The sequence below is a fragment of the Ictidomys tridecemlineatus genome, assembly GCF_052094955.1.
Source record: "Ictidomys tridecemlineatus isolate mIctTri1 chromosome 12 unlocalized genomic scaffold, mIctTri1.hap1 SUPER_12_unloc_6, whole genome shotgun sequence".
NCBI lineage: Eukaryota > Metazoa > Chordata > Mammalia > Rodentia > Sciuridae > Ictidomys > Ictidomys tridecemlineatus.
The window spans coordinates 464,814-492,749 of record NW_027520964.1 but is presented as its reverse complement, the minus strand read 5'-3'; the positions used below and the strand labels follow the sequence as shown (position 1 = coordinate 492,749).

Here is a 27,936-nt window from a genome sequence, read left to right as displayed (position 1 = left end):
TAGTTAGAAGCAAGTCTCTGGATCTGCACACTTAAGTGCCTGAACACCAGGAAGTGGGACACACGTGGGATCACAGTGACCTGTATCATTAGAAGTGTATGTGCCCCTCATCTCAACAATTCTGTCTCCTGTTAGCTCTGGCATAGCATGGCTAGTGTGACAAAAGAACTTCATTTTCTTTTTAAATTTTTTTTTTGGTTGTTGACAGACCTTTATTTTATTTATTTTTTATGCAGTGCTTAGAATCAAACCCTGTGCCTCACACATGTTGGGCAAGAGCGCTTCCACTGGGCCCCAGCCCAGCCCTAAGAACTTCATTTTCAATTTAAAGAAATCTAATGATCAATTTAATTTAAAAACCCATAGTAAACTCAGTTTCAGAAAAAAAAATTTTGTGTAAGTAAATGAGACTTCTTTTTCAACTGTAAATTTTATAAAACTAGATACAGATCAAATATCTCCACTGAAAACTCAGTGTTTAAACAGTATGAGTGATGTTAATTGTAAAGATATACACCAAGTTTCAAAGACAATACCAAACCCAGAAATCTCTTAAATAATTTCCAAACTGATGTTGAAATGATAAGATATATTATTAAAAACAATTTTATCTGCTTGTACTTATTTTTGAAAGAAACGAGTTACCAGAGGATTTTAAGTTGCACACGTGGTTCAAATTCTATTGCTGATCAAAAATAAAGAGGTGCTGAGCTTACCCTTGGCAAGACACCAATGTCAGCTAATAGTGCAGGGAAACATCTGATTAATGATAGATGGGACACTGTGGAGGGCTCAGAGGGGTGCAGACGGGCTCTCCAAGCGCTGGGAAGGTCTCTGGAGAAGGCCGACCTGTTGCTGACACACCCAGCAGGACGCCCCGCCCAAGCCGCTGCTCCGCCTGCTTTTCGCCCGGCGCCCGCTGTGAACGCGGCATTGCTTGACCCTCGCGCAGCGCCGTAGGCCGTGGTGCACGCAGGGCGGCGGCGATGGCGGACGTGTCGGAGAGGACGCTGCAGGTGTCGATGCTGGTGGCTTTCGCCTCCGGAGTGCTCCTCGGCTGGGAGGCGAACCGGCTAAGGAGGCGCAACCTGGACTGGAGGAAGCAGAGGCTGCAAGACAAGCTGGCGACGACGCAGAAGAAGCTGGACCTGGCCTGAAGCAGCAGGTACGGTGGGGCCGGGCGCACCCCGGGGTGGGCGAGGGGGCGCGGGGCACCGCGGCGCTTTCCTCCCAGCGACCCCACTCCCTGGGAGCCGGCGTCCGACCCAAACGCTCCGCACTGCGACCTCCCCGCGCCAAACCCCGCTCCAGCCCGCGCTAAACCCCGCTCCAGCCCGCGCTGCGCCCGGCCGGGCCACCCACGGAACCCCCCGACCGACCACGACAGTCCGCATCCCCTGCCCTGACGGCCCCCAGCCGCAGGGTCTGCAGCCCAGGGCTGTGCTGGAGCTGCCCTACCCGCGCCCGCCCCGCCCTCTCCGGGGTCCCTGTCCCTGGAGCCACCACTCTTGGGGCCCAAGCCTCAGGAAGAGTCCTACTGTGTCAGGACTGCAGGACCTGGAGGGCGAGCAGGGACGTTAACTAGAGGACACACAAATGTTGTCAGCATGAAAGTTAACTTCAAAGATAAACCAGTGGCAAAGGAGATGAACTCTCCCAAAGACTGTGAAAATGGCCACTCACAGTCTTGGGGGAGGCGTGGCCGGCCTGGCACCTAGACTCGCTGCTCCAGGGTGTCAGGTTCAGCTTTCTGGAAAGCACTGTGATGGAGGTGTAGCCCATGTGCATGCACCCAGGCTGGTTAGTGGAGTTCCTGAAACCTGCTCTATGTAATAATGAAACGTTGGGACAGAGATTGATAGATAGTAAAAGTACTGGTCTCATTGTTGCTTAATCGAAAAAATGATACACTTTAATGAGAAGTAATAGGGGAATGAATAACTTTTGATGGGATATAATAATACTATTACTAAACTTTTGTTAAAAATCTTAATGTGTTAGGGAAAATATTTGTGATCAAATGGCAAGTTAACAAAAACAAAACGGAATGAAAGGTATCTTAATGACGTTTTTCTATATATAGTACATGAAAAAGATATAAAAGAAAACATGCTGAAATGGTATCTCAGTGGTGGAATGCTGGGAGTAGTGTTTTTTCTCATTTTTAAGTACACCGAATGCCTATGCCTTTTTTTTTTCCAGTACTGAGATTGAACCCAGGTGTGCCCTATCACTGAGCCACATCCCAGCTCTTTTATTATTTATTTGTTTTTGTGGTACTGGGGATAAGTCTGGGGCCTTGTGCATGCTAGGCATGTAAGTGCTCCACCACTGAGCCACATCCCTAGCCCTGAGCCACATCCCTAGCCCTTTTTATTTTTTATTGTGACACAGAGTCTGGCTAAATTATTGAGGCTGGCCTTGAACTTGTGATCCTCCTGCCTTAGCCTCCATAGTAGCTGGGATTATAGGTGTGTGCCATTTCATCCCAGGTCTATTACTTTGCGAGAAAAAAAAAGTAAATAGCAATTAATAGGTTCATTTTTTTTTTTAGATTCTTTATCAGTTTGCTAATTTTATTTTGTAAAAAGGATCTATTGCCAAGATTTTTACTCTAAATAAAATTATTTTATATCAGTTAAAAATAAGCCACGCACGGTGATGCAGGCCTGTAATCCCAGCAGCTCTGGAGGCTGAGGCAGGAGGATGGTGACTTCAAAGCCAGCCTCAGCAAAAATGAGGTGCTATACAACTCAGTGAGACTGTCTCTAAATAAAATACAAAATAGGGCTGGGGTCATGTGCCCCTGAGTTCAATCTCTGGTACCTAAAAAGAATTTAAAAAAATAAAATTTAAAATGTACCAAAGAATTTGGCACATAAATATTTAAATGACTTTGTATTGGAATCACAGTGGTACAGCAAAAGCAAAATTGTCTCCTGGTAGAAATGAAAAATAAAACTTGATGGAGTATTGACTTACTTACTGGTAAGTTACTGTGGTTCTGCACTTAATTTTAAATTTAGTAGGACATTAAGAGAACCAGGAAATTTTTCAAAAGTAAACTATAAAAGCAGTTAGTAAAGCAAAAATAAAAGATGATTACAAAATTATTCAACTTGGGGAAAAATTGATTCAGGAACCACTTGATATCTTGAATATCTGGAAAGGATGTTTTAATAATATTAGCTCATTCTTTCTTGTATCCACAAAAGAGACCTGAAAAGAAAGTGGACGGTCGGGGCTGGGGATGTGGCTCAAGCGCTAATGTGCTCACCTGGCATGCGCTGGGGGCGCTGGGTTCGATCCTCAGCACCACATAAAAATAAAATAAAGATGTTGTGTTCACCCGAAAAGTAAAAAAAAGTTAAATTTTTTTTCCTCTCTCTCTCTCTCTCAAAAAAAAAAGAAAAAAAGAAAGTGGAATAAATTTCCAGCATGGTATCCATGGGACAAGGAATCAGCTTTCTATTTGGGTCACTGAGTGTATGAATTTTGTAAATAACTCAGGTGGATGCCAAATAATAAGGACAGAGAAGAAGCTAGTGGAATTTACTTTTTTATCTACTTTATCTTTTGCACATAATCTGCAGAAAAGAAACCAAAGAAAGATGTGCCTTTTTGGAGGGGTACATTGACAAAGATGCAAGTAGTCTTTAGTAACACAGGAAGTCAGGACAAAGTCATGTAACATTTGATGCAATGAATACTATTTGGTAATAAGGAATAAACTTATGATACAATAGTGTGGAAGCATAACATTACATGGTTCATGTAGACAAGAGTTCATACTGTACAAGTTCATTTATGTAAAAGTTCAAGAGCAGGCAAAATTTAGGGTGGACAAAAATCAAGACAAGTTTGTCTCAGGAGGAATGGGATGGAATTTACTAGAAAGGACATTGGAGTTCTTCTATGAGGTTTCAGTTATAAACACACGTTTGTCAAAATGCAGCAGATATACCTTTTAGGTTTGTGCATGTCTTTGTATGTTTTACATCAAATATTCAGCTCTCTTAGTGGTACCTATAGCACATTATTTAGGGGGCAATGTATTGGTGACTGCAGTTGACTTCAAAATGCATAAAAATAAAGTGGGTTGATGGATAGATAGACTAAGTAGGGTAAAATGTGAACAGTAGAATCGAGGTAGTGGCATATAGGTATTTGCTATAAAATTCTTTCGACTTTATTGTATGCCTAAAAGTGTTTATTTCATAAGGGGAGAAAAGTAAATAGACAAAACTGAAATGTAAGAACCATAACTTAATATGATGTTTTAAACTGTCTCCGTTTGCCATAGGTTGATAGTCTGCTTTCTGAGAGCTGATTGAAAGAAGCAGAACCTAATAAAAGTCGAGATATTTACCAAAGGTAAAGTATGCTCAATTATTGGGTTTTCTCGGGACTAAGCTTATATCTCAATGAGTTGGATTTAAGGCACAGAAGTTGTTTGAGACTTTCTTGCCCTCTTTCCCTTCCTTTCTTGCTTTTTCTTTTTATTTATCTCTGTTTCACCCGAAAGACAAAATAATAATGGTAGATAATATTGAGGTAACAGTGAATAAGATTTTCTAAAATGTACTTTTAAATATTTCCTATCATTATCTAAATCTACCTGGTCTTAATTTGAAATGATAAGATCAAATAAAGAATAGTAAATATTAAAAAGAAGTACCCTTCATTTATTTTATACCCTGTATGTGCCGGGCATTATAGTCTGTACTCCTCAAACTTTTTCTTAAATTTTTTTCAATAATACCATAAGGTACTTATTAACATAAATAAGAAAATCAAGGCTCACAGCAGTTAGTTAATGCATCTAGCATTACTTGGCTTTAAGACACTAAAGTTGGGAGCCTATGTAAATGTTTTAAGGTGGCTAAGAAATGCAGAATTCCTGAAGCAAGGGAGAGCACTTGAGAACCTCAGAGGTGCAGGTTTAGTCCATTACAACCAAATGGAAGGATTGCAGGGTGATGTCATGAAGGTCTAGAAGGAACTAGCTACACCTAGTGGTTGTGGGCTTGTTGCTATTGTGCAGCAACTAAAATCTGCTCAGAATGCACTGTGGTGGCTCACGCAGAATTACCCTAGGCCCTTGGCTCATGTAGCCCAGAAATGATCAGAAATCTTGCTAGAAGCAATTTGTCTTTGCTTGGGATAATGACCTTTAATTTTCTTGAAAAGATACTGTGTTCTCTATATGAGTAAGTAGTTTCTGGTTTTAATCTCTGGGAAATTTTAACATTAAATAGAGATAACGAACTAAACTGAACTAGACTGTTAACACTTTTGCATTAAGTTCAGAACATCATTAAGTAAATCTGCAAATTTGGGGGTATTTGAAGAGTTTATAGCATTCAGAAGAACATGAAAAGGGGCACCAGGAGATAAATAGTAAATACTTAAGTAATAAGACCATGGGGAAGAAAAGAAAAGAGCATGAGATTCATTCTATTAACTTAAATTATTTATTAGAAGTATTTGGAAAAGTTTTACTTAAGCCAGCAATTCAAAGTGCCTTAAGGCAAAGTAAAATATAAATAATTTTTAAAATGTCAAATGGAATTTAATTTACCATTATTGGCAGGATTGTTTGTTTAAGGAATTATTTCAAATTAAGTTAATTAATAATAGTGAAGAAAATAATAAAGGTAATCGTGCTTGCTTTGCTAGATTTAAAAACAAAATAATATATACAGACTATATTTGAAGCCCTGGGGAAAGCTAAGTTTTGAATTTTCTTTTAAAAAATATTAAGCTTTGGGCCTGGGGATGTGGCTCAAGTGGTAGCATGCTCGCCTGGCATGCCTGGTGCGCTGGGTTGGATCCTCAACACCACATAAAAATAAAATAAAGATGTTGTGTCCACCAAAAACTAAAAAATAAATATTAAAAATTCATATTCTCTCTCTCTCTCTCTCTCTCTCTCTCTCTCTCTCTTTCTAAATAAAAAATATTAAGTGTTTATGGGGAGAAGAGATTGAACCCAGGCCCCTTTGCCACATGGTTACATCCCTGGTCTTTTTATTTTTTTCTTCTGTGACAAAGTCTTGTTAAGTTGCCCTGGCTGGCCTCAGACTTTCAATCCTCCTCCTCAGCCTCTAGAGTTGCTGGGATTGTAGATGTGTGACACTCCGCCTGGCAATAATAAGTATTTTTAAGCCATAGTTAGCGTGTGAATAAAATGATCCCTTCACAGTCCCTTAAAAATTCACACTGATGTTTGCAAGTCTGAAAATGTCATTTTGCCCTTATGTTTGATGAATAGTTAGCTGGTTATAGAATTTAAAATAATAGCTACTAAAACTTTTGAAGGCATTGTTGAGTTTTCTTTGCATGCAGTGATGCTGGTAAGTCCAATTATCGTTCCTTAATAATTAGCCTGTTGACTTTTCAGCCTTGGTGTTTTGAAATTTTAGCAGAGTATATTTTGGCATTGTTTTTATCTGTTTAGCCCCAAGTGGATAGTTTCACTTTGAAAACTCATATATTTCTCATGAGCTCTGGGAAATTTTATTTTACTAAAGATTACTTCTTTACTTCCATTTATCTATTTTTTCTGAAACATCTTTGAGTCGGGTATTGAATATCTTGGATAGATTGTCTAGGTTTCTAAACCTCTCATGAATACTTTTGTTGCTTGTCTTTTTCTTATGCCTGGGAGTTTCTCTTGACTTTTTTTTTTTCCCTTCTAAATGGAATTGTAATTGAGGATTGGGTAACAAATACTGACAGTATTTTGTGTAGCAGCCACAATTAAGTCCATCAGACATTCCAAATAAAACACTATCACAAATTTTTATAACTTCTATGAATGTTTAATTTACTGATCATCTTGTTCATTTACTAGTGTTTTTTCTTGTTTTCAATCTTTTTTTTTTTTTTTTAAGTATCATATTCCTGCTTTCAGATTTTCTCCTTCCATGCTTAGGTTTGTTTTTAAGTTTTCTTCTGTTCTTTGAATTGTCTTTGCTTCCTTGGTGCTCGGATTCCTATTTATTTATTTATAAATTTTACATTTTATCCTTATGTTACTGGTTTTCTTTATTTAGTCTGGTGGCCCTTTGCTATTCATTTTTATTTGAGAATGTGAGCCTGGGTTGATTATTCTAGAGCCCTTTCTCGGGTTCTTCCACTGTGGCATATCTTGGTGTCTTTCCTGTTAGCACCATATGCTGAATGCAAATCAAGTTCTTTGCAGGTGGACAGGGCTCATCATGGGGTCAGGAACCAGCCTTTAGTCTGAGGAGCCTTCAGTGCAGGAATAGGTGTGCTGGAAAGTTCTTTAGTAATTATGATTCTCCCCAAATCATTTATTATTATTATTTTTATATTTTAAGAAGAATATTCTGGTTCAGAAGGAAAACAAAGGTGAGATAAGAGAAGAGAGCTAACAGGCTGAGGACTTCTGTAAATAAACTTTAAAAGTTACTACCTTTATTACAAAAGAGCCTTAACTAAATGTAAACTTAATGAGAATCTTTGCTCTTTCCCCGAGTAATACAAAGACCCCTGATGGCTTTAAGATTGATTTCCCTAAATGTGCACCCATGTGCATCCTAGACAGACTTTCATGATCCTGGAGTGTTCTGCCGGGTGTCCCTTGTGCCTGTGTGACACTTGATTAGAGTGTCACTTGATAAAAGAACATGATTCTGTTTTTTCCATGCAGCAGAAATTTGTTGCCCTCTCTTGCTGGCCCATGATCCTTTCCCATTCTTTTCTGTTTGGGGTTATTACGTTCGAAAACACTTTAGTCATTTTTTGTTCGGTTTCAGGAGGCAGCGAAGATGGGTGTGTGCTTAGTTTTTATCCTGAACCAGGAATCTTAAGTATCTGGGCTGTTTGAGGATTTGATAATTTTATAGATGTGAAGGAGATAATTATAATTATTTTCTTGGATTGTGTATTATAAAAAAATCATTTTGCACTCTGGCTCTCAAGTGAGATTTCTGAGTTTTTTCATTCAACAGGACATCTGTCAAAATAAGCAGCTTTACTAAGTGTCATCTGACAAAACTATGCTGCTAGATTCTCCCGGGTAGGTCAGTGGCTCCTGATGTCCCAAGACCAGCGGTTGGTGACATTCTGTCTATTCTGCCAGCCTCAGCTTGTTGATGATGTCTGTCCTCAGAATTGCAAAGTCCTTAGGGGGCAGTATTTAAGAGCAGGAAGGGGAGGGGGTTTCTTAATGCCTTGCTGTAGAGGCTGGGGGCAGGGGGCATCCTGAGCATGCTCTTTTATGTTCTGTTGGCCAGCCCAAGTGTCCCTCCACCACCTGCAGTGGAGGCTGAGAACAGAGGTGCCAACACAGGGCAGGTCACAGGATAGAGGAAGCCAGAGGAGGGTTTGGGGCAGGCACCTGGCAGGGTCAACCAGTTTCATGTTGCCATTTCTCTTTTTCTGCCCATTTCACAAAGGACTTTTGACTCCTACCCCATTTCCCTTTTATGTTACTTTATGTCATTTCACTCACATCTGTAAGAGAAAAACAGCTCCAGTAACAAAGAAGTCACTTTTCAGAGAGTAAGAGAAAAGCCAGGACTCCGAATACTAAAAACAGATTTGATGTTTGAAAACTCCTCTGGGTGCCACGGCACACACCTGTGATCTCAGTGCCTTAGGAGGCTGGGGCAGGAGGATCATGAGTTCAGAGGCAGCCTGAGCAACTTAGTGAGTCTCCAAGCAACTCAGGGACACCCTGTCTCTAAATAAAATGCAGAAAAGGGCGGGGATGTGGCTCTGTGGTTCAGTGCTCCTGGATTCAATCCTTAGTATCAAGAAAAAGAAGGAAAACTCCGCTATCATCAGTTGTACCCCATTTTTGGTCATTTTTTGTATCTCTTCTCTGGATGTCTGAGACTTAAACTGAGATATATGAGCTGTCTCTGTAGCCCAAAGCATTGTACCTGTCCCGAGAGCCTGTTCAAAAGGGGTGTGCAGTGGCAGTGGCAAGAAGAGGCAGCCACTGCTATTGCCACTAGTCCGAGTGCCTCCTCGGAGTCCGGGTGCCCACCTGCCCTCCCTGCTGCCCTCCCAGGGATCCACTGTGGTTCTTTTTAGAACCTTATTTTCTCTGCCTGGAGTCGGGCTTGTTGGGAGACTTACACAGCTGTGGTGGGGGTCAGTTGTGTCTCATGTCCAGTTCCTTGGCCTTGGCAACTGTAGAGCTGGGGAGGTGTCTTAGAACCCAGAGCCCCTGCTCATTTTAGACTCAGGAGACTGAGGCCCCAGGTCCCTGACATTTCTGAGCCTGGTTTTCCTGCCCAGGGCCTTGGAGCGCCCCTTGGATCATCTAAAACAATGGGTACAAAGGTTTTTACATGTGGTTTACATGTGGTTTTTACAGCTCATATGAATTTTTAAATGGGGAAAATAAAGATCTAAGTCTAGGATATAAACAGGACATTCACAGAGGGCTACAGATGGACAAGCAGTAGGGAGTATGGTGATCAAGATTCTAAATTTGTCATTACGGAAACTCAGGGTGCTGGGTCTCACACTGCCTGTATAACAGGAGGTATGCGCCACAGTATCCAAATTCCCCCCACCTTTAATCTGGGGGAATAATTCCTACCCCACAAGCTCCTGGTGAGGATTAACTTGGATAACATGCCCTGCACAGCCTCCTTACCACTGAACCCTAGTTTCTAGCCTCATCCTAGCTGGAGCAGGAGGGGCGCCCCATTATCAGGAGTGAATACAGAAGCTCAAGTTTCTTATGATTCTTTAAAAAATATGTTCAGGGTTTTCACTTATACTTAGAAGAAAAAAATAAGGAAACATCCAAAATTCCACCTTGGCAAAGTGAGGTCCCAGTTATTTCCTAGAAGGTGGAGCTGGTCGATAGGGAAGCATTCTGATGTGTATTGTGAGGCACAGGGAGTCACAGGGTGGGTGACAGACAGGGTAGGAGACTTACTGAACTAGGGGGAAGGACAGAGGAATTTTTCTCATTTTACGTGTCCTGTCTATGCCATTCCAACATTTTTCTTAAATATTTATTTTTTAGTTATAGGTAGACACAATATTTTTATTTTTTATTTTATGTGGTGCTGAGGATCGAACCCAGTGCCTCACGCATGCTAGGCAAGTGTTCTACCTCCAAGCCACGACCCCATCCCCCATTTTACAACGATCTGTGTTACTGTTTTATTTTAAAAATCATATAAATTCATAATGGCTTAATTTCAAATATTGATTCAACACATTTAAAAACAATAATTACTTGCTATTAACAAGTCATTCAAGTCAAAACATCTTTATTTTTATTTGTTTATTTTTATGTGGTGCTGAGGACCGAACCCAGTGCCTCACGTGTGCAAGGCAAGTGCTCTACCACTGAGCTACAGCCCCAGGCCCATCTTAATAACAAAAATCTTTCTCATTTTCATATAAGTACATTTCCTGTATTGATGCTTGGGACAGAGTCTCTTTGCTGAGATGACACCCCATGGAAGGGTCAACACTGTCATTCTCATCCATCAATGAGACATAATTAGAATGAATACATTTGTGCTAAAAATGTTTCACTTCTGGTTGGGGTGTCTCCGGAATGCCCGCCATGCACAGCCATCATAGTATGTTATTCCTTCACAGAACTTACGAGCTCTTCTTGAATGGTGGCACTCCTTATGAAAAAGGTGTTGAAGTGGACCCTTCAGTGTCCAGAAGAGGTACTGCAGTGGTGCGCTGCCTTCTGTCAGCTTTCCGTCACTGTGACAACGTACCTGAGATAATCAACTTCAGAAGAAAGAGGTTTATTTTGCTTCACGGGTTTCCGTCCATGATTGCTTGGCCGTTTCTTTGAGCCTGTGACATCATGGTGGGAGCACATGGCAGAGGAGGCCTGTTCATCTCATGGTTGCCAGGACTCACAGGAAGGGTTAGGGTCCAGTATCTTCAATTGACCAGTGTCCTAGCCTCCTCCCATAAGGCCTCATCTCTTAAAGGTCCCACACCTTCTCCCTTAGTGCCACAGGCCGGTGACCAGGCCTTTAATTTGTGGGCCTTTGGGGAACACCTCAGATCCAAACCGTGGTACCTCCTTTTCCTTAAAGATGAAACAAATGGCAGAGGCTTCAGAGAAGGCAGCCATATTCCAGTAAGCATGACAGTTTCTACTTGGATTCTCATGTTTTAAGATGTGCCATTTGGTGATGTGATCTTAGTCATTTTTATCTCAGTGATTGTTATTTTGGTAGCACATATAAGACTATAATGTTGAAAATCGTGAGAAATGGGGCCCTGCGTTAGTTCTGTCGCTGAACGCTGAGCTGATGCTGTGGCAGGTACAGAGTGAGTGAAGCCGGCTTCCTCAGAGATGGCCCATTTCAGGGTCAGGGCGTGTAGGCATTGAAATCGTGACATGCATGCCACCTCACCCTCCAGCCACCCTCCAGGAGGATGGAGCACCCGTCAATATGTCTGTTGGCCAGGGGACACCAGGGAAGGGAGTGGAGGGCAGCACAGATGGGCCCTCCCTCGGGGAGCTGTGGGCTGGCAGCTGGAGCCCCCTCGCACGCCTCAGCCCTCCCGTCCTTGTGTGGTCCAGGACACCAACCCTGGCTGCTGCACCAGTGCCAGGCTCTCTCCTCCTTGGAACAGGAAGGAGTTGGGGTTTGGGGTGCAGGTGCTTCTTCCTGGGGCCGCATGTGCCCTTCCCCCATTCCCTGCGTGCTGCTGCGGCTATCTGCCCTAGTGGCCGGGGGTGGTGTAGGGAGGCCCCAGGTTGCTGTCACCGCCAGGTCTCTTCTGACAGCTGGAGGGATGTGGGCGCCTCCTGCCTGCTGTAACCACAGTTGTGCTGACCTGTCACTTAATAGTCTTACCAAACGCCCGTTCCCAGCTCTGACAGCTATGGGTCTGTTTCTGTTTTGACAGCACAAGGCAGTGTTTTCCAGCAGATGATGACCATGCGGAGGCAGCCTCAACTCCTGGTGAAACTGAGGTCTCTCACCCAAAGGTCACGGAGCATACTCAGGTGCGTCCGGCTTCCTGGGCACTGCCCGTGGGGCACTCGGCCCCAGGTCGCATCTGCCTTGGGTCTCCCCTGCTTGGCTTTCTCTTGTCAGTTACTTTTGCCCCCATTAATTATTTTTGCCAAAGAGCAGAAGAGAAATAGAAAAATAATAAAGCTCAAGTGACAGACTTGGTAATAAATCCTTCAACTACTTTTGAACAAATGAAACTTACCAATGCCTGGGCCTATCTTCAGGGAAATCTTTTTTTACTTGTTCTTTTTGGTTTTATAGGACAGGAGAATGTATTTTGACATATCCTACTTACATGGTGTGCGACTTCCCATTCTTGTGGTTGTACATAGTATGGAGTTCCACTGGTCGTGGGTTCATATATGAACACAGGAAAGTGACGTCCCACTCATTCTGCTGTCTTTTCTATTTCCAGCCCCTCTCCCTCCCACTCATACTCTTTGTCTAATCCAATGAACTTTTCTTCTTCCCTCCCCTCCCCTTATTGTGCATTAGTATCTGCATATCAGAGAGAACATTTGGCCTTTGGTTTTTGGGGACTGACTAGCATATTTCACTTAGCATGATAATCTCCAGTTCCATCCATTTATTGGCAAATGCTATAGTTTCTTTCTTCTTTAGGCTAAGTAATGCTCTCTTGTGTGTATAGATACCACATTTTCTTCATCCATTCATCTGTTGAAGGGCACCTAGGTTGGTTCCGTAGCTTGGCTACTGTGAATTGAGCTGCTATAAACACTGATGTGGCCAAGTTACTACAGTATGAACTTTTTTTTTTTTTTTTTAATGTTAGGTTTATTTAGGTTTGACTTGCATGCAGTAAAACTTATGATTGCAGTTCCTGGAGTTTTGACAAATGTACCGATCATGTGACAATCACCACAATCCAAAGAATATTCCCTTTGCTCTCAAAGGTTCTTTTGTGTCCCTCTGTGGTCAGCTCCCAGCTCCGGACTCAGGGAAGCACTCCTCAGTTTTCTTCCCCAGCACTTTTGCCTTTCCCAGATGCCGTAGGTGGATTCATGCGGCCTGTGGCCTGCAGCCTCTGAGTCTGGCGTCTTGGACCATCATACATCCGAGGCTCGTCCGCGCTGTTGCCTTTGTTAGTGATTTGTTCCTGTTCATTCTGTATGGTAACTGCTGCATTTGATGGACATGCCACCATGTGTTTATCATCCTCTAGTTGGTGGTCATTTGGGTTTTTCTAGGTTTGGGTAACTATAAATAAACCTGCTCTAAATATTTGCATACACGTTTCTGCGTGTGTGGACGTGAGGCTACCTACATCTCATGTAGGACTGCCTAGCAGAGGGTTTGCTGTTACATCTGTTGTTGGTCTGGCTGCTTCCCTGAACGCCTGTGCCATTGACCCTCTCACCCTCACTGTGCACAGGTTTCAGTGATTTCGTGTTCTTCGCAGCATATCGTATGATTTTTCTGTTTAGACCAGTTTAAAAAGGGAACAGCAGTTTCTCACCATGGTTTCATTTGCCTTTTCCTGGGGAGATCCCAGAGCTTCCAGTTCTCACTGGATCCCCTGTAGTCATGTAACCTTCTCTCAGGGTTTCAGTGGCTGCCTCTTTAAAATGGGGATAATAGCAATATCAATTCCCTCCAGCTGTAATGAGGTTTAATTGACATCAAGTATATGAAACACTTAGTCCATATTTATAGTCCCTGGCTATAGGGAAACACAATGGTGCTGGCCATAATTATCTATATCATAATTATTTTATATCCAAATAAATGTCAGTGCACATCAGGTAGATACATGGTGCCATTTCCTGAAATTTGTTCAAATGAAGAGGATTGAGGAATTTAAAACAGATGTTAACCGATTGGAGGGATGAGAGGGCCTTCCTCCAGGTCACACAGGGGAAACGAGACGGTGAGCCTGATGCAGGTTGGGGAGCAGCAGGGGAAGCAGACTGAGTGGTGGCTTCCGCCCCTGGGTCAGGGCCTTGCTTTAAATATCCCCTGTTCCTTCTCCAGAGCTGACAGGTGCTTGTCATCACACACGGGTGTTGAGTCTTTCAGTAAGTGTTAATAACGTGCTCCTGGGGATTAATCTCTCTTCTTACCTGCCTCGCCTTTTTTTTTCTTTTCCTGGATATTCGTGGCCCTTTTTTGGCAAATCTTTCCTCAGAAAATTGTGGTTTTTTTCCCCAGTGTGAGGAGAAGCAGCACAGTAGGGGTCTTTGTCAGGGGCCAGCGGGATCCCATGGGGCCTAGTTCTCCCTCTTGCTGCTGCTGCCAGCTGCTCCTCTCGGACCCCAGGGCACCCACACAGCCCTGTCAGCACAGCGCTTCCGGCAGTTTCTGTGGCTCCAGATACTAGCTTTTAGGTCCCTTCACCATCTCAAGGTCAGGTTTGACTGTGGTGCAGGGGGTGGATGAAACTAGGAGCACTCTTCTGTGTGTTGGCTTACTAAGAAGGGCCCTGGGTCCTTGTCCCCAATCTCAGGGACTGAGGCTCTCGCTTGAGTGTAGCGCACATGGGCACCCAGACCTTTAGTATCAGAGCATGCCTCTCAGGCGCCCTGCTGCTGCCGCCCCTGCCACTTACTCAGACTTGGGCTGTCCTGGCATTGCCTCTGCACATGGCGGGATCCTGCCGTGTGCGCCCCTGGTGATGCTAAGGGTGAATTTGGGCACCCTGCTGGTGTGACCCAGGGACAGGCTCAGGCTGGCTCACCGACAGCAGGCCATGGCAGTGAAGCCAGAGGCCCTAGGCCTTTCCAAAGTCGTGGAACATGGGCTGCGGTGTACGTAGGTCAAGGTCAGGGGCTGGATGTGAAGTTTAGGATGTGGCTGCCCTGCCTGAGCACCTGGAGGGGCAAAGGCAGGACTGACCCAACTGGGCATCCTCGCCACCCATCCTGCTACCTACAGAGAGAAGGGAGCGAGTGTGGCACCTGCAGCCCTCCCCTCTCTTTCCAAGGAGCATCCACGTCCAGCCCCACCTGCCCTGCCTACCAGCTCCACCTTGGCTCAGCCATGTCTCTGCTCCCAGGAGACAGGAGGTGTCCCGGGTTACCTGTCCCCTGGAGCAGCCAGGGCGGTCCCCACAGCGCCCACCACCCGACCCCTCTGTCCTGGTTCTCACCTGAGGGCTTTTCCTTGGCGGAGCTGCTGGTCACAGCTGGGTGGGTTTTGATTTGCAGGGTCCTGTTCAGGATGCGGTGGCCTCAGCAGTGTGCCTGCGCCATGGACCTCAGAGGAGAAGAGGTGGCCTGACCCGCAGGCCCCCTGGAGAGGGGAGGGCAACTGAGGACCCCAGGTGACCTGGGGAGCAGGAGGCGGTTTAAAAGACAGACCCGCCCAGGTATTTCAGGTCTCACTGACTCTGTGTCCTTTTGTTTTCCTGTCGCACCTGTGGATTTTGTTTTAAGTCCTGGTTTAAAAACCCTCTCCTGTTTCCTTCTGTGTACCTGACCCATCATTTTAAATCATGTTCCAAGGTCACTTTTTGGTGTATGTGTGGTTCTGGGGATTGAACCCAGGTCCTTGAGCCTGTTAGGCAAGTGACCTTCCTGAGCTACACCCTCAGAGACCCTTGTAATTTTCCCCCCTTGGCCACAAGGTCTAATTGCCAAGGCTGACCTCAAAGGTTCCTCTTCCTCAGCCTCCCTGGTAGCTGACATGACAGGCATGCACCTGGGACTGTCACACTCTAGCCTGTGATGGGAACTCATGTGCATCTGTCCTGGGCTGAGCATGGTTCTGCAGAGCTGTGCTCCAGGCTCCCTGCAGGGCTGTGGAGGCTTCTGCTGCCCAGCAGCCCTGGTGCCATGGCCAGGGCTCCTCCCAGCTTAGGGCAGGCAGCTGCCCATTGCTGTAGGCTGACCTTATTTTCTTCTTATGGCACTCGTACATTCTCTGGAGTATGTTGGATGGTTTGTCCATTAGGAGTCTAACAGGTCCTCTAGAACCTTCAAATAATTAGGAAAATTCCTAAAGAGTAAGTGAGCATGCAGAGAAATTGGGCTAATGGGAAGAATGATGTTGGATGATATTTTCATGGCTTGAATATATTATCCAACATGAAGTTACATTTTATTACTTACAAAATAATAAAATAATGAAGCAATATAATGGGCTGAGCCAAAATATATCCTCAGGATCTTAGGCATTTTGTAATAAATCTGCATCACTTTGGGTCATTCCCCTCATATTTCCTTTGAGATATTTTCTATGTGAGGCTTTAAAAAGAACAGAATATTCTGTAAAGAAAACCTTGTGATCTGTGCAGTATAAAATTGAATGGGTTCATTCAGAAATCAGAAATTCTATTGAAAGGTATTTGCCTGAGCCAAATAAAACCTATTTCTAGGCGTCCTGGTGAAGACAAGGTTTTATCTTTATATGTCTCATTGTCTGTGGTTGTTTTTTTTTTGTTGTTAGAATGAAATCCATAAGTTGGCAAACCATTTTATCAGATGTGTAACTAGATGCCATTGAAAGTATCCACTTTTAAATGGTAGACAATCTGTATATGAACACTGCTTGTCTGCACCTTTTTTAAAAAGAGGTCTAGGCTCAGGAGCCCAAATACCAATGGTTATCTGGAACATGTTCTTCAGTTTTTGCTTATCCGCCAGTATCCCCTGAGATCATCTGTTCAATCATCTTCGTTACCCCTTCGTTCCTCCCTAGCTTTCATAGAACCCACATGCTGTCTATGAGTCAGGGTCACCAATCCCACAACATCGTGTTTGAGTAGCCAAAGTCTCACCTTTCACTTCGCCATGCCTGACATAGGCAGTAATATTTATCAGGAAATGTGAAATTTTCAAAGATCCAATTCTATGTGCTCCTTTCTCAAAGAGCATTAGGCAGGGATATAGCATACATAAATATTAAGTAAAGACCATAGAGTTTAAAAGTCATAGATACTTTTTATTTTGGAGGAGGTATTATTTAATCGGGAATTCAAACAGCTACATAATAGTGAAATGAGAAGATTTGCATCCATTTTGTTTCTGATGATTTTTATGACTAAGGATAAGATACTTTCTTGTTCCAATGCAGATGTTGCCCACTTCTGTGAATGGATGCAGGGTGTCAGCTGCTACTTGGATGTCTGCATGTTCTGGTTGACACTAACATCATACTTGGTAGGTGGCAGAAAGTCAATACTGAAGTTAAGCTCTTGTGTTCTAGCAGCTGTGCTGAAGATCCTTGGTGTGCCACCTTCTGCAATCCATGCTGCTCTCTTCATGTTCCTTATTGACTTCCTGGTGATGAGCATCATGGTCTCCTGGTCTTTGAGAATGGCCAAGCATTGCTCTGTAAATGTGGAAGATAGTCATGTGGAAGGCTCCAGGGAGGAGGGATCATTGATCATGTACTCTACTCCATATGCCTCTTTAATAACCTGTTTTTTCTTCTTGGGTTTTAAGGGAGACAGTGCCCTCAAACACTCTGTGCAGCTGGGAGTGCAGGCTTCTGCTTCACCTTGAAGGAAGCATTCATGAATCCTTTCCAGAAGACATGAGAAGAGAGAAGTGAGCCTCAGGTATCATGCAGGTTCCTTGCATTGCCCATGGGCTAGAAGAGAGAAGAATTGCTTCATGAGATTTGATCCCCTTTTTCCTGAAGAGTTCCACACAGAGGTGAGTCCCCAGCATGTTTAGACACCATTTGAGACCCCTTTGTTGATGGAATTGAATCAGAGCTCCTGATGATGTGGAAGAGCTAAAGATGGATTTGCTATGAATTTTCTATTTCATTTCTCAGGGCCTGAGTCAAGCCAGCCATTGTGCTGTCAGCGCATGAGCTGCTGGTCAAATGTGAGGAAGTGGGCTTGCTTTATGAAAACACCACCTTGATTCAGTGAGCCAGAGGCAGCCTGGAGTCTCTCCATTTTCCTGTAAAGGCAGATTGCTGTGGATGGCCTCTGGCCTCTTCATGCAGCCCTGCTCAGAGTAGGGGATTGAGGGTTCAGGCAGATCCCTAGTTCCTTTTGACCTTTATAGCCATTGGGCCACCCCAGGATCCTTGGACTCTACCTGGTCTTCTGGCCTGGGTGGGTCAGGAGATGTGAGGTTTGGAATCCCTCTCTGTGGCAGGATCCCAGCCTCCCAGCCAGTTGAGGGGAGGCACAGCCTTCCCTAATTGTGTTAGAGTTGGAGACTTCTCCCACCCATCCTCATCCTTGCTCATCCCACATTTTGTAGCTTGACACCTGAGGACTTTATTCATTGACCTAGTGGTTAGTCATGATGGTTGCTAAGACTAAGTGACTCTTTCATGGTCACATCACTTGCATGGTTGGGCTAGACCATGGATCTTCCTGATAGATTTCATGGGACTCTCTCATGGTAACTGTGACTGCCTTCTAAACACACACACTACATTTGGAGTGTCAAAATTCTTGGCACTGCCTCCTTGGCAAGTGTATCTTGTCTTCTATGTGGGAATTTCACAAATATTTTCCTTTGGTTTGTGGAGGTCATGCAGAAGGGATTTCATTTGAAATAGCCCAAACAAGAAATACCAGTTGTCTTTTTCACACATGGATGTGTGTAGTGAACATCCCTTTCTGTGTGCTTGCATGAGTTGCTCCTTTGAATTTGTTGAAGAATGGTTGGCTGGGGAACAAAGTAACGAGAGATGGATATCAATGGTTGTCAAGTATTCTGAAGTGAAGAATGTATTGAGGATGTGAAGGCTTTTCTAGCCAGTTCCTATGGCTCAGTCAGGGATCAGTCAGAGGATTCTGCGTGGTAGACTCTTTGGAACAGATGTCAAAGTGGCCTGGTCTTACCCTGTCCAGGACTGAATGCTGAGCTTGAGTGGGAGCTTCTTGTCATTTCAAGCATTTCCATGAGTCTGTCCTCTGTTCTCTTGTATCCAAGTGGTTTCTAACAGGAAAGCAGAACAAAAATTGAAAGTATGGTGATTGATTATTTATACTAATGTTATTTCAATCAACTTTGTATAATATGAAATTAACTTTCTACTAGTAAGATTTCATATGTGAATAAATAATGAAAATATTGGGGTTAGGGGATGAGAATATGCAAATCAAACATTTTTGAGCACCAAAACCCGTTTTTTGTTTTTGTTTTTGTTTTTTTAACTTAAATAATAAAGTGCCAGAGGACCATACCTGCCATTCAGCCTCAACAACCTCCAGGTCCAGCCTCCAGGTGGCCCATTTCATCAGGGTGTGTGGGACTACACTGTCCTAGGATGAGAGAGCAGTACCCACGAATGTTGTCATCTCACAGAGTAGATATTGCCAGAGACAGTAGGGAGCTAGTGGCACATGAGGAAGGGAAGAGCTCTCAGGATGGGAAGAGGGGGCCGCTTCGAGACTCACTGGGCATGGCACGAGGCTGCTGGGTGTGGTGTTGGCCTGGGCCCACTGAGTGGGCAGATCCGTGGTCTGTGTCCCTGTACCCTCCTCTGTAGCCTGTGTTGGCAGCAGATCAGGGAATTGGGATCAGAAGTGCTCCCAGTAACACAGGCACCAGAGTGTGTGCCTAGCCGTTTCCCCACCTGGCCTGACTTGGTGCTTGTCTTGCCTCAGGGCTGAGACCCTACAGTCTCTGATGAGGGTGTCTGCGGTCCAGATCCAACCTGCATGGCCAACATGCTCAGACCTTCAGCTGGGTCCTAGGCTGCTGCAACCAAACTCTGTCAACTGGGTGGCCGACAACAGAGGATGTGTCTTCCGTTGAGCTCCAGAGGCTCATCACAGTAGGTGTTGGGCTGTCCCAGTTCCATAACCCCTCCCAAGTTTCAAGGGGACTGTCCCCCCAACTCTCCCAGCCCTTCCCACTCTCCTACTGCTGCCCACGATCTGTGGTTCCCATATGGGCATCCCCTCCTGACTCCATCCTCACTTAGGCTGTATCCCCAAGTCTCCCTGGTCTCTGGGTCCAGACTCTCCTCTTCCTACAAGAATATCAGAAATTGGATTTGGTCCCAGTTGATGCCGTGTTCCATCATGTGAGCTCTTAGCTTCATCACTGTGCAAAGACTCTTTTTCCACACAAGTTCGCACGACTTTTGGCTGGCTAAGAATTTTCAGGGGACACTTTTCTAATGAGTACACTTTCCTTCCTTCAGATCTCCCCCCAGTGAGCATTCCTCGCACCCTTGTCCTAGTTCCTTTATGGCAGGTTCCCTCCTTATGGCTGAGAGGACCTAGTGACCCCTGGATTCACACATTCTCCTTAATCACCAACACACTGCAGAATTCTCCATGGGACTGAGGTGTTTTGCATTGGAACCCACCCCCTGACCTCTAAAAGTGGTCTAGACAATTGGGTTGGCTCCCTCCCTCCTGAACCTCTTTGATGTCCTTTAAAGTAAGTTATTCTTTTGGATTCCTTCCACAGTAGGCAAGTCCTTGGATCCCCTGCTAGAAAGTCTTCCAGCCTGAAGGTCAGATGTGTCCAGATGTTGAATTGAAGGATATCAGCTCCTAGAAGCCCTCATCCTGGCTGCAGTGTTTCCTCCCCTCAATGCAAAGCAAGAAAGTGCAGTTGGCCCTGCACCCATTCTTCTGCATCCATGATCCCCACCAGCTGGAAATCCAAACTATTAGGAAAGGAGTTGTGTCTCTCTGGACAGATACTTCTCTCCTCATTGTTTCCTGGATCTTACAGTGTTACAGAGAATCACACTGCCCTTTCATTGTATTAGGTGTCAGAAGTCATCTGGAGATAATGGAAGTGCTACAGGAAGAAGATATGCAGGGTTTTAATGCAAATACTCGGGCACTTTTGTAAGAGACTTGAGCCTGTGTGGACAGGTGTTTTGGGCTGACTTTGAACAAATCTCCCTTGGATTTCTTGTAACATTTCTGGTTTCTGGGCTTGGGAGTGTTCAGGACTTGTGTGTGAGTCAGCCTCATGGGGATGTGATGGGGGGCAGTCGGAGCTGTTGTGCAGAACCTCAGTGATGGCTTGTAAGGCCACCTGCAACACTGCAAGCAGCAGACGAGAAGGGAGCCCGCTCCCCATGTGTTCAGCTTAACTCTTGTCTTATCCAAAATCATGACTTGTGAAATGTTGCAGAAATGGACTCATGCCAAAAGTTGGGATGTTCTGGGGAGCATGGGCTGTCATTCTATTCTGTCTCTGCATTATGATGTGTTAGTGGGTGGGAACTTGAAGACGTGCTTAGGCCATGGATTCTCCTTCCCTGGGAAAGGGCTTCTCAAATCAGCCCTTGTCCCTCTTTCACCTGCTTCCCCAGGAGGACACAACAAGAACGTTCTTACAAGTTGGCCCCCGGTCTTGGTCTTCCAGCCTCCCAAGTTTGAGAAATAAAATCTGTGCTATGAATTACCCAGTGTCAATACAACACAAACTATGCTAAGATAAGTCAATCAGCAGTCTCCCAAGTGTTTACATTGTGGTAATTGACACCAAACATCCGTTTTGTAATTAAACCATTTTGGAGTACACAGTTGAGTGGCATTAAGCATGTTCATGTTGGTGTATAGGCGTCACCACCATGCATCTCCAGAACTCACGTGGACATACTCTTGCCATCAATGCTGAATTCTAGTGCCCTTGAGGCCTAGGAAAAGAACATGGTATTTACTTTTTATGAACCTGATAATTGAGAATCTGAGATAAGTGAAATCCTACAAAATTTGCCTTTCTCTGGACACGATCATTTTCAAGAAATGCAGATTACCCTCACTCGTGGGCATACCAGGTCCACTGCTAACTCTGCGGGTGTTTCAATTGCACTCTCAGTGACAGTGGTGACTGTGTGCACATGAGCTGTGTGTCCAGCTCAGATCTCAGGATCTAGGGTCTTTGGTTCCACGCAGCCTATAGGTTGCTTGCTCCTCCAGATCTCTGCAGGCCAGTGGCACGAAGGCCCTGGGCCTGGTGGTTTCTTTAGTGAGTGCAATACGTGTCCACAGTGTCGTGGGTCATGATGGACTATAAATAGAAGCAATGCCTGGATACTCCTGGGATCTCAGTAGGCTCAGCCTGTGTGCTGAGAATTGTTGTGACCTCCTAATTAATGGGCCGCCAGAATCCCAGAGAAAAGGGCAAATCCAGAGCCAGTTGAACTTCAGTGTCTCTGAGAGAACTTTTGGGGTGGGGGGCCTGGATACATTGATGTGATGACTCTGATGCAGAGTCACGTGCTTCGAATCCAGGTAGAGGTGCTCAGGAGCAGCCTGGGCTGGCACGTGGGTTCCCCACCTCCACACCTGTGGAACATCTTGGGGCTCTGAGAAGCACAGCAGCCTGACCACGTGAGGGCATCTGCTGTCTCTGCATACAGTGGGCTGGGTTTTCGTCACATCTCTCAACAATTCCACATAACACCAGCTCTGAACCCAGAGTCCTGGGCACTTAGTTGAGGCTCCATCAGCTCCCACCTCTCTACCTGACAGAGCCCTCCTGGCTCCCTCTGCACTCATTACATTGAAGATGAAACCCTGGAGGGTGGGACTTCCTGTCATCCAGAAGTTCGCAAACACATTCCACTGTGGCATTTGTTCCTGGAACCCAAATGGTTGGGGGTCCACAAGCACCCTGGCATCCATGTGTGGGAACCATGGTAGTATAATCAAGAAACAGGAAGGAGAGGGGTTGGACTGATCAGTACAGATGGCAGGGCATAGTACAGAGTGGAATGGAGAGTTCTCACCCGGGGTGATTGTTGTGATGTGCACAAATGCTCTGCTGGTGCTGGGGTGCCCGCATGGTTTCTGGGGTCTTGAAAGGCTACAGATGCCCACAGAATGTTCTCAGATGCACAGTGGGAGGCCCGTTGCAATATATACATGTGGAAGAAGTAGGAGACCCCCTTAGTGTGGAGGTGCCATCTAGAAGGCAGCCTCACTTCTCTGAAAAACTTGATTGGAAAAAAAGGGTCCGTACCTGTGCCCAAAGGGCCATATATGCTCCTGGAAGTTGGTGGTGGAAATAGTTCTCCATCCATTAATCACTCCCTCACTCACTAATGTCCTTGTGTCCTTGAGAAAGGCTCTCCCTTTCCTGGTTTTCCTGAATAGAAATCCTCTTGCCTCTTGGGTGAATAGGGTTATGGGTTGTGCAGAGGGTGGTGGTTTACTGAGCATCTTAGAGACTGTCCTTTATGGAGTCTAATGATCCCAACTGGGGAATGAGGCCAGGGTCCTAACTGTGGTTAGTGTGAGGACACCATGGGTTCAGAGAGGGAAAGAAGGACAAGGGAAACTCAGATGTCCCTTCATGGCTCCTGGAGTTAGAGGACTTACCCCTTTGCACCTGGGATCAGGAGACCTCATTTCCTCGAGGACACGCACACTCGGACGTTAATCTTGAGTGTGGGTTCCTTTCTGGGGTCCAGGGCTGTTGTTAGCCACCTGGAATGACAGTGCTCTCCATGCTGATTGGAGCCATTTTTGCCAGGAAAGAGAGCCCATGGTCACGCCTTGTGCAAAGCATCCCACGCCAGGGGCTCCCATCCCTACATTCCTGTCCTGAAAGGAAGCCACTCAGAGGCAAGGTGGGTCCAACCACCTCCCATGTGTTCACTCATCACTGTGTTCCAGCATCACCCCAGTTAACAGTCCTGATGGAATTGGATGTGTCTCAGAATGTCACCCTCATGAGCTCTACCCTGCTACAGCTGCAGTTCTGCAGTGGGAGAAACTCAAAACCTCAAAACACATGCACATGAAAGAAAAGAGCAAGAGCCAGAGCCCAAACAGGCCAGGTGTGGCAAAGACAGCTGGAGTGCCTAGGTTGGGACTCAGAATTATGTCAGTGGGGTGGCATTGCTGCTGGCACCAGCATGATAACAGAGAGCCAGCCCTGCTCATTTTGGGGAGCAGTGTGTTGGCGAAGGCAGCAGAAATTGAGAGGCAGGATTGAGTTTGGCCCTAGGAGGAGGTTGGGTAAAAGGCCAGTGTGAGTTGGAGGTCTTGGGCAGATAGAGAGGTCAGGGTACACCCCAAAGCCTGGAGACTGCACTTGATGTCTAGGGTTGTGAAACACCACCTCCCCTCTTACTCAAAACTGAGAGCAAGGGGCATTGATGAGTTCAGTTTTTGTGCGGCTGCATCCAAGGTGGCTTGGCTAGGCACCTCTGTTTCCTTGACTCAGGAGGCTGGGAGTCCAGGCTCCACTAAGGCTCGGCTGGGAGGATCGGACTCTGAGTTTATGCCTGTGTTCCTGGTAGGATCCATGTTGGCTGAGCCTCAGTGTTTTTGTAATGAGAGGATGGGTGACCGTCATGTCTTTATCACAGGACACACTTGCTAAATGGATTTGTTTGCTCTGAGGAGGAAAGAGAGGGGAGTGGTGCTGGAGACAGGGATGCAGACAGGGGTCATGGACTTGGCATAACTCAGTCTTGGAGGTGATATCCCATCACCTGTACCCACTTCAATTCCCATGAATCCAGAGGCTGAGCCCCCTTGAGGTGAGGGGTGAACCGGTTCTGGGCAGCAGGATGCTGTGGTACCTCGGAGTCTTTGTGAGACCCCAACACTAGACACACTTGGCCCTTTTGAAATCTTAGGAGAAGCCTTGGGAAGTTGTATGGCAGAGGGGAGCAGCCTCTGCATCTCAGTCCCCTCCAACTTGCCATGGTGTAGAGAGGGAACTGCAGCCACGATGGGACGGACATTGGCCACATTCCTGTGTGGGACACAGGCCTGATTGAGTTGGGGTGCATTCTTTGTCTCTGCCCTTCTTGTGATTGTCCCATCTCTACATTTGTGCTTTAGCCACCTGTGAGTCCCATCTCTGGTTTCAGAGAGAATAGAGGGTGTTATGGGCCAATAGACACAATAAACCCTAGAGATTAGATGCTACCCTACTTTCCAGAAAAGACTGGGCACAGCATGAGTTGCACATTAATGGGACCAGGGTCCAAAAGCTGCTGAGAGGGAAGGACTAGTTGTGAATGCATTTTTGAAGGCTCCAAGCTGGAACTCTAGTGGCACCAAGCAGGGCAGATTTTGGTGGGGATGTTTGGGTAGTTGTTGGTGAACACCTGCGCACCTGAGATGGGTAGGCATGGAGGAGAAATCAGCAGCCCATAGGGCTTTTGAAAGTGGTCTTATGTGAAAAGAGGCTCAGGTATGGACACAGGAAATGACATCATTGCCTTGACAATGGATCAAACAGAACATGGAACCCTGGTATCCAGGCACCCACTTCACTGACCAAGCCATCCGAGCTCATTTGGTTGGAGAAACTGGAGTGAGAAGGATGTTCTCCTGTGGTTGCAAACAATGCTGAGCCTCAGGCTCCCAGGAATCTCAGGGGGGCCAACTAGCCCTTTTGTGGATGCACTGGGTGAGGCTTCATCTTAGACGCCAGAGCCTCTGGAGATTGTCGCAGAGGAGCTCAAGAGTAACTGTAAGTAGCACAGGGCAGGTGAGCCCAGCAGGCCCTCTAGTCTAATCCCTGATGAATGGCCCAGGACTCCTATTCTGACTCTGTGTGTGTGTGTGTGTGTGTGTGTGTGTGTGTGTGTGTGTGTGTTTGTACTGATAGGAAATGTCCCATTGTGCTTTGACTCTAGTGTATTGGCACAAGTCATTTTTCTGTTTGTCACCATTTCCATTTTGAACCAACCATTCTTGGTCCCAACCCAGGGTGAAAATGATGAGAACACGGAGGAGCCCTTCAGGGTACAGAGCCTTGAACCTTACAGGCAGGACCAGCTTAGGAATGAGCTCCTGCCTGTCATTTGTGGGAGAAACCTACATTTCAGCAGCAACATGGGGTTAATCTCCTGGGATTTCATCCCCACCCAGCAGGTGCTGGATCTCTTGTTCCCAAGGTAAGCACCAGACCACCAAGCCCAAGTGTGTAGCCCCCTCATGCCTGGGTCTTGGGGCTGCCATGTACCTCTCAGGGACCCAAAGGTTTGTGATACCTAGTGAGATAGAGGACCACACTCATAGTGGAATGTCAGCCCCGAATGGGACGAGTCCTGGAGGTGCCTGCCACAGCCTTGCAAGGGGAGTGAACTTCCCCTCTCAGGCAGAGAAACCATTCTGACTCCAGCTGATCCACAGAGGTCCGTGGAGCAGTCCCCACACACTGGGCACCACAGCTCAGTGGTGTGCACTGAGCTCATTCCCAGGTGGACTCAGCAAGGCCAGGTGGTCTTTCTGGTGTGATGTTGGCTTTGTGAAGAACGTAGATCTTTGCCAGAGGCGTCTCAAAACTCGGGCCTTGGGAAAAGCACTTTTGGGTTAATAAAGACATGTTAGTATACATAGTGGGACAGAGCATCCTAGCTGGGACATAGCTGGACAGGGGCTTTGGACATGGCAGCTCCCACACCCAGAGATATGTGGGAATCAGCAGTTTGGGCTCATTCACTGATGAACATGGAGAAAGCACCCACTGTGTGAAGACACGTTTCCAGTCACGTTTCATAATTCAGTGAAAAATGGGGTGCAAATGACTGCCATTGTGTCCCTTTTCATGGGGGTCAGCCTCAAACCGCAGGTGCCATGAGTACATATCCTACATGTGACTGCATCCCTGACTCCATGGGGCATAACTGCACGTTGTCCTCTTCAGTGACTATGGTGGACCCTTGGACCAACTTCAACATGGAATGGGCTTGGGGTCAAGAGGGTGGGCTCCTGTTTCTAGAGTAGGGACCTGCAAGGTGATTTGACTTGGGAAGGCTGAGGAAAGACTGCTCTCCCCAACTCAGTTTTCTGCCTGCAGTGTAAGGTGTGGGGCTTCAACAGTAGGAGGGGTAAGGCAGGGAGTTGTAGGTAGTCATGGTCCTCTGGGGAAGGCCCTGGGATAATGGATCCCCTACTCTACACCTCCCTGTCCTCCGTCAGGGCCACAGAGATGTGGTCTGTACTCATGGGAAAAGAGAGGTCCACCGCTACTCAGGGGGACTCAGTTAGAGCTCACAGAGAATGAGGTAGCATTGCAGCCCTCGCCAGGGGAGGAGGTGTCTCTTGAGCCCTGAGAAGAGTGGGCAGGAGGACAGACACTCCTGGAAGGTGCATTCCAGGTTGGAGAGCAGGTAGCCAAGAGGAAGAAGAGTGTTGGGCCTGCCCAGAGGAGGGGAGAGCTGGTCATACCATGAATCTAACGCTCCTTCGTTGAAGGTTCTTTGCCTAGCGACCTGTCCTGTCCCTGCCTGTACAGCCACTGTGTCTTTCCTGAGGTGGACTGGTGTGTTCAGAACCAGGGTCGGTTCAGGAGGGTAGGGTCAGAGGTTTGCTCTGGAGGCCATGGCGAAGGCAAGGCCAGGGTTTTGCTGACTCCACACCTGCCTTTCCACAGTGCCTCATCTTCTTTCCTGGGGACCTGGGTGAAGTTCCACACCGAGGCTTCCCATCAGCCTCCAGGCTCTCTGAGTCTGCAGCAGCTGCTGCCATACGTGTGGCTCCTCCTGAGTGGCTTTAACCTGGAGCACCAAGCACACCACCTGCTGGCCCCAACTGAAGATGGCATATCAAGCCAGGCAGAGCCTGAGAGCCAGGTGGACTGTGGTGAGTACCTAAGGGTATATGAGGAAAGGTCTGACTGTTGTTCCACTGCAGGGAGTCTGTATGCCTGGTGTTGGGTTGGAAATTAGGATAAGCCTTTGTCCATTCAGGAAGTGACCCTAGTTTGCAAAGAGGTCCTGTGTGGGCTAAGGGCCTGAGTTCTTCCTGGCAGAAGGGGTATTGTCTGTCTGTGTGAAGGTCAGGGCAAGGCAGTCATGATGGCATCTTCTCTCCTCTAGCTAAAAGCTCAGTTCCTGTCACGGCTCGTAAGCCAACCCCAGAGCCAGAGCCTTCTCCCAGGGAAGGGGCAGAGCTGGAGTCCAGGACATCAGGGGTCTCCACTCAGTACTCCCCACGGCCCAAATATACCAATCCGATGAGAGGCAGGTGCGTCATTCGCATCTACCTGGAAAATGAAAGGACAACACAGTATAGGAGCATCCTGGTGAGTCTTCGAGCAGGGGAGTCTCCTGGGAGCCCACA

At 46.2% G+C, this 27,936-nt stretch overlaps 1 protein-coding gene across 3 annotated transcripts; it reads left to right on the top strand.

Moving 5' to 3' along the window:
• The first annotated feature begins 960 nt into the window (after positions 1–960).
• LOC144372347 (mitoregulin-like) lies at positions 961–21,425 on the top strand. Of its 3 annotated transcripts, XM_078035734.1 has the most exons (8): positions 961–1,165; positions 4,304–4,374; positions 10,606–11,989; positions 15,164–15,324; positions 17,031–17,116; positions 17,402–17,614; positions 19,537–19,706; positions 20,351–21,425. In XM_078035734.1, exon 1 carries the CDS (start codon positions 987–989, stop codon positions 1,155–1,157), a length of 171 nt encoding a protein of 56 aa, XP_077891860.1. In that variant the 5' UTR covers positions 961–986; the 3' UTR covers positions 1,158–1,165; positions 4,304–4,374; positions 10,606–11,989; positions 15,164–15,324; positions 17,031–17,116; positions 17,402–17,614; positions 19,537–19,706; positions 20,351–21,425. The 3 variants fall into 3 exon arrangements, 2 of the variants coding, with proteins under 2 accessions (XP_077891860.1, XP_077891861.1); XM_078035735.1 differs by lacking the exon at positions 10,606–11,989; XR_013432363.1 differs by lacking the exons at positions 961–1,165; positions 4,304–4,374 and having other exon boundaries at positions 10,440–11,110; positions 11,890–11,989.
• Positions 21,426–27,936: the final 6,511 nt, after the last annotated feature.

Coding starts and splice junctions, on each gene's coding strand:
- LOC144372347 (XM_078035735.1), top strand. CDS start 987: ATGGCGGACGTGTCGGAGAGGACGCTGCAGGTGTCGATGCTGGTGGCT.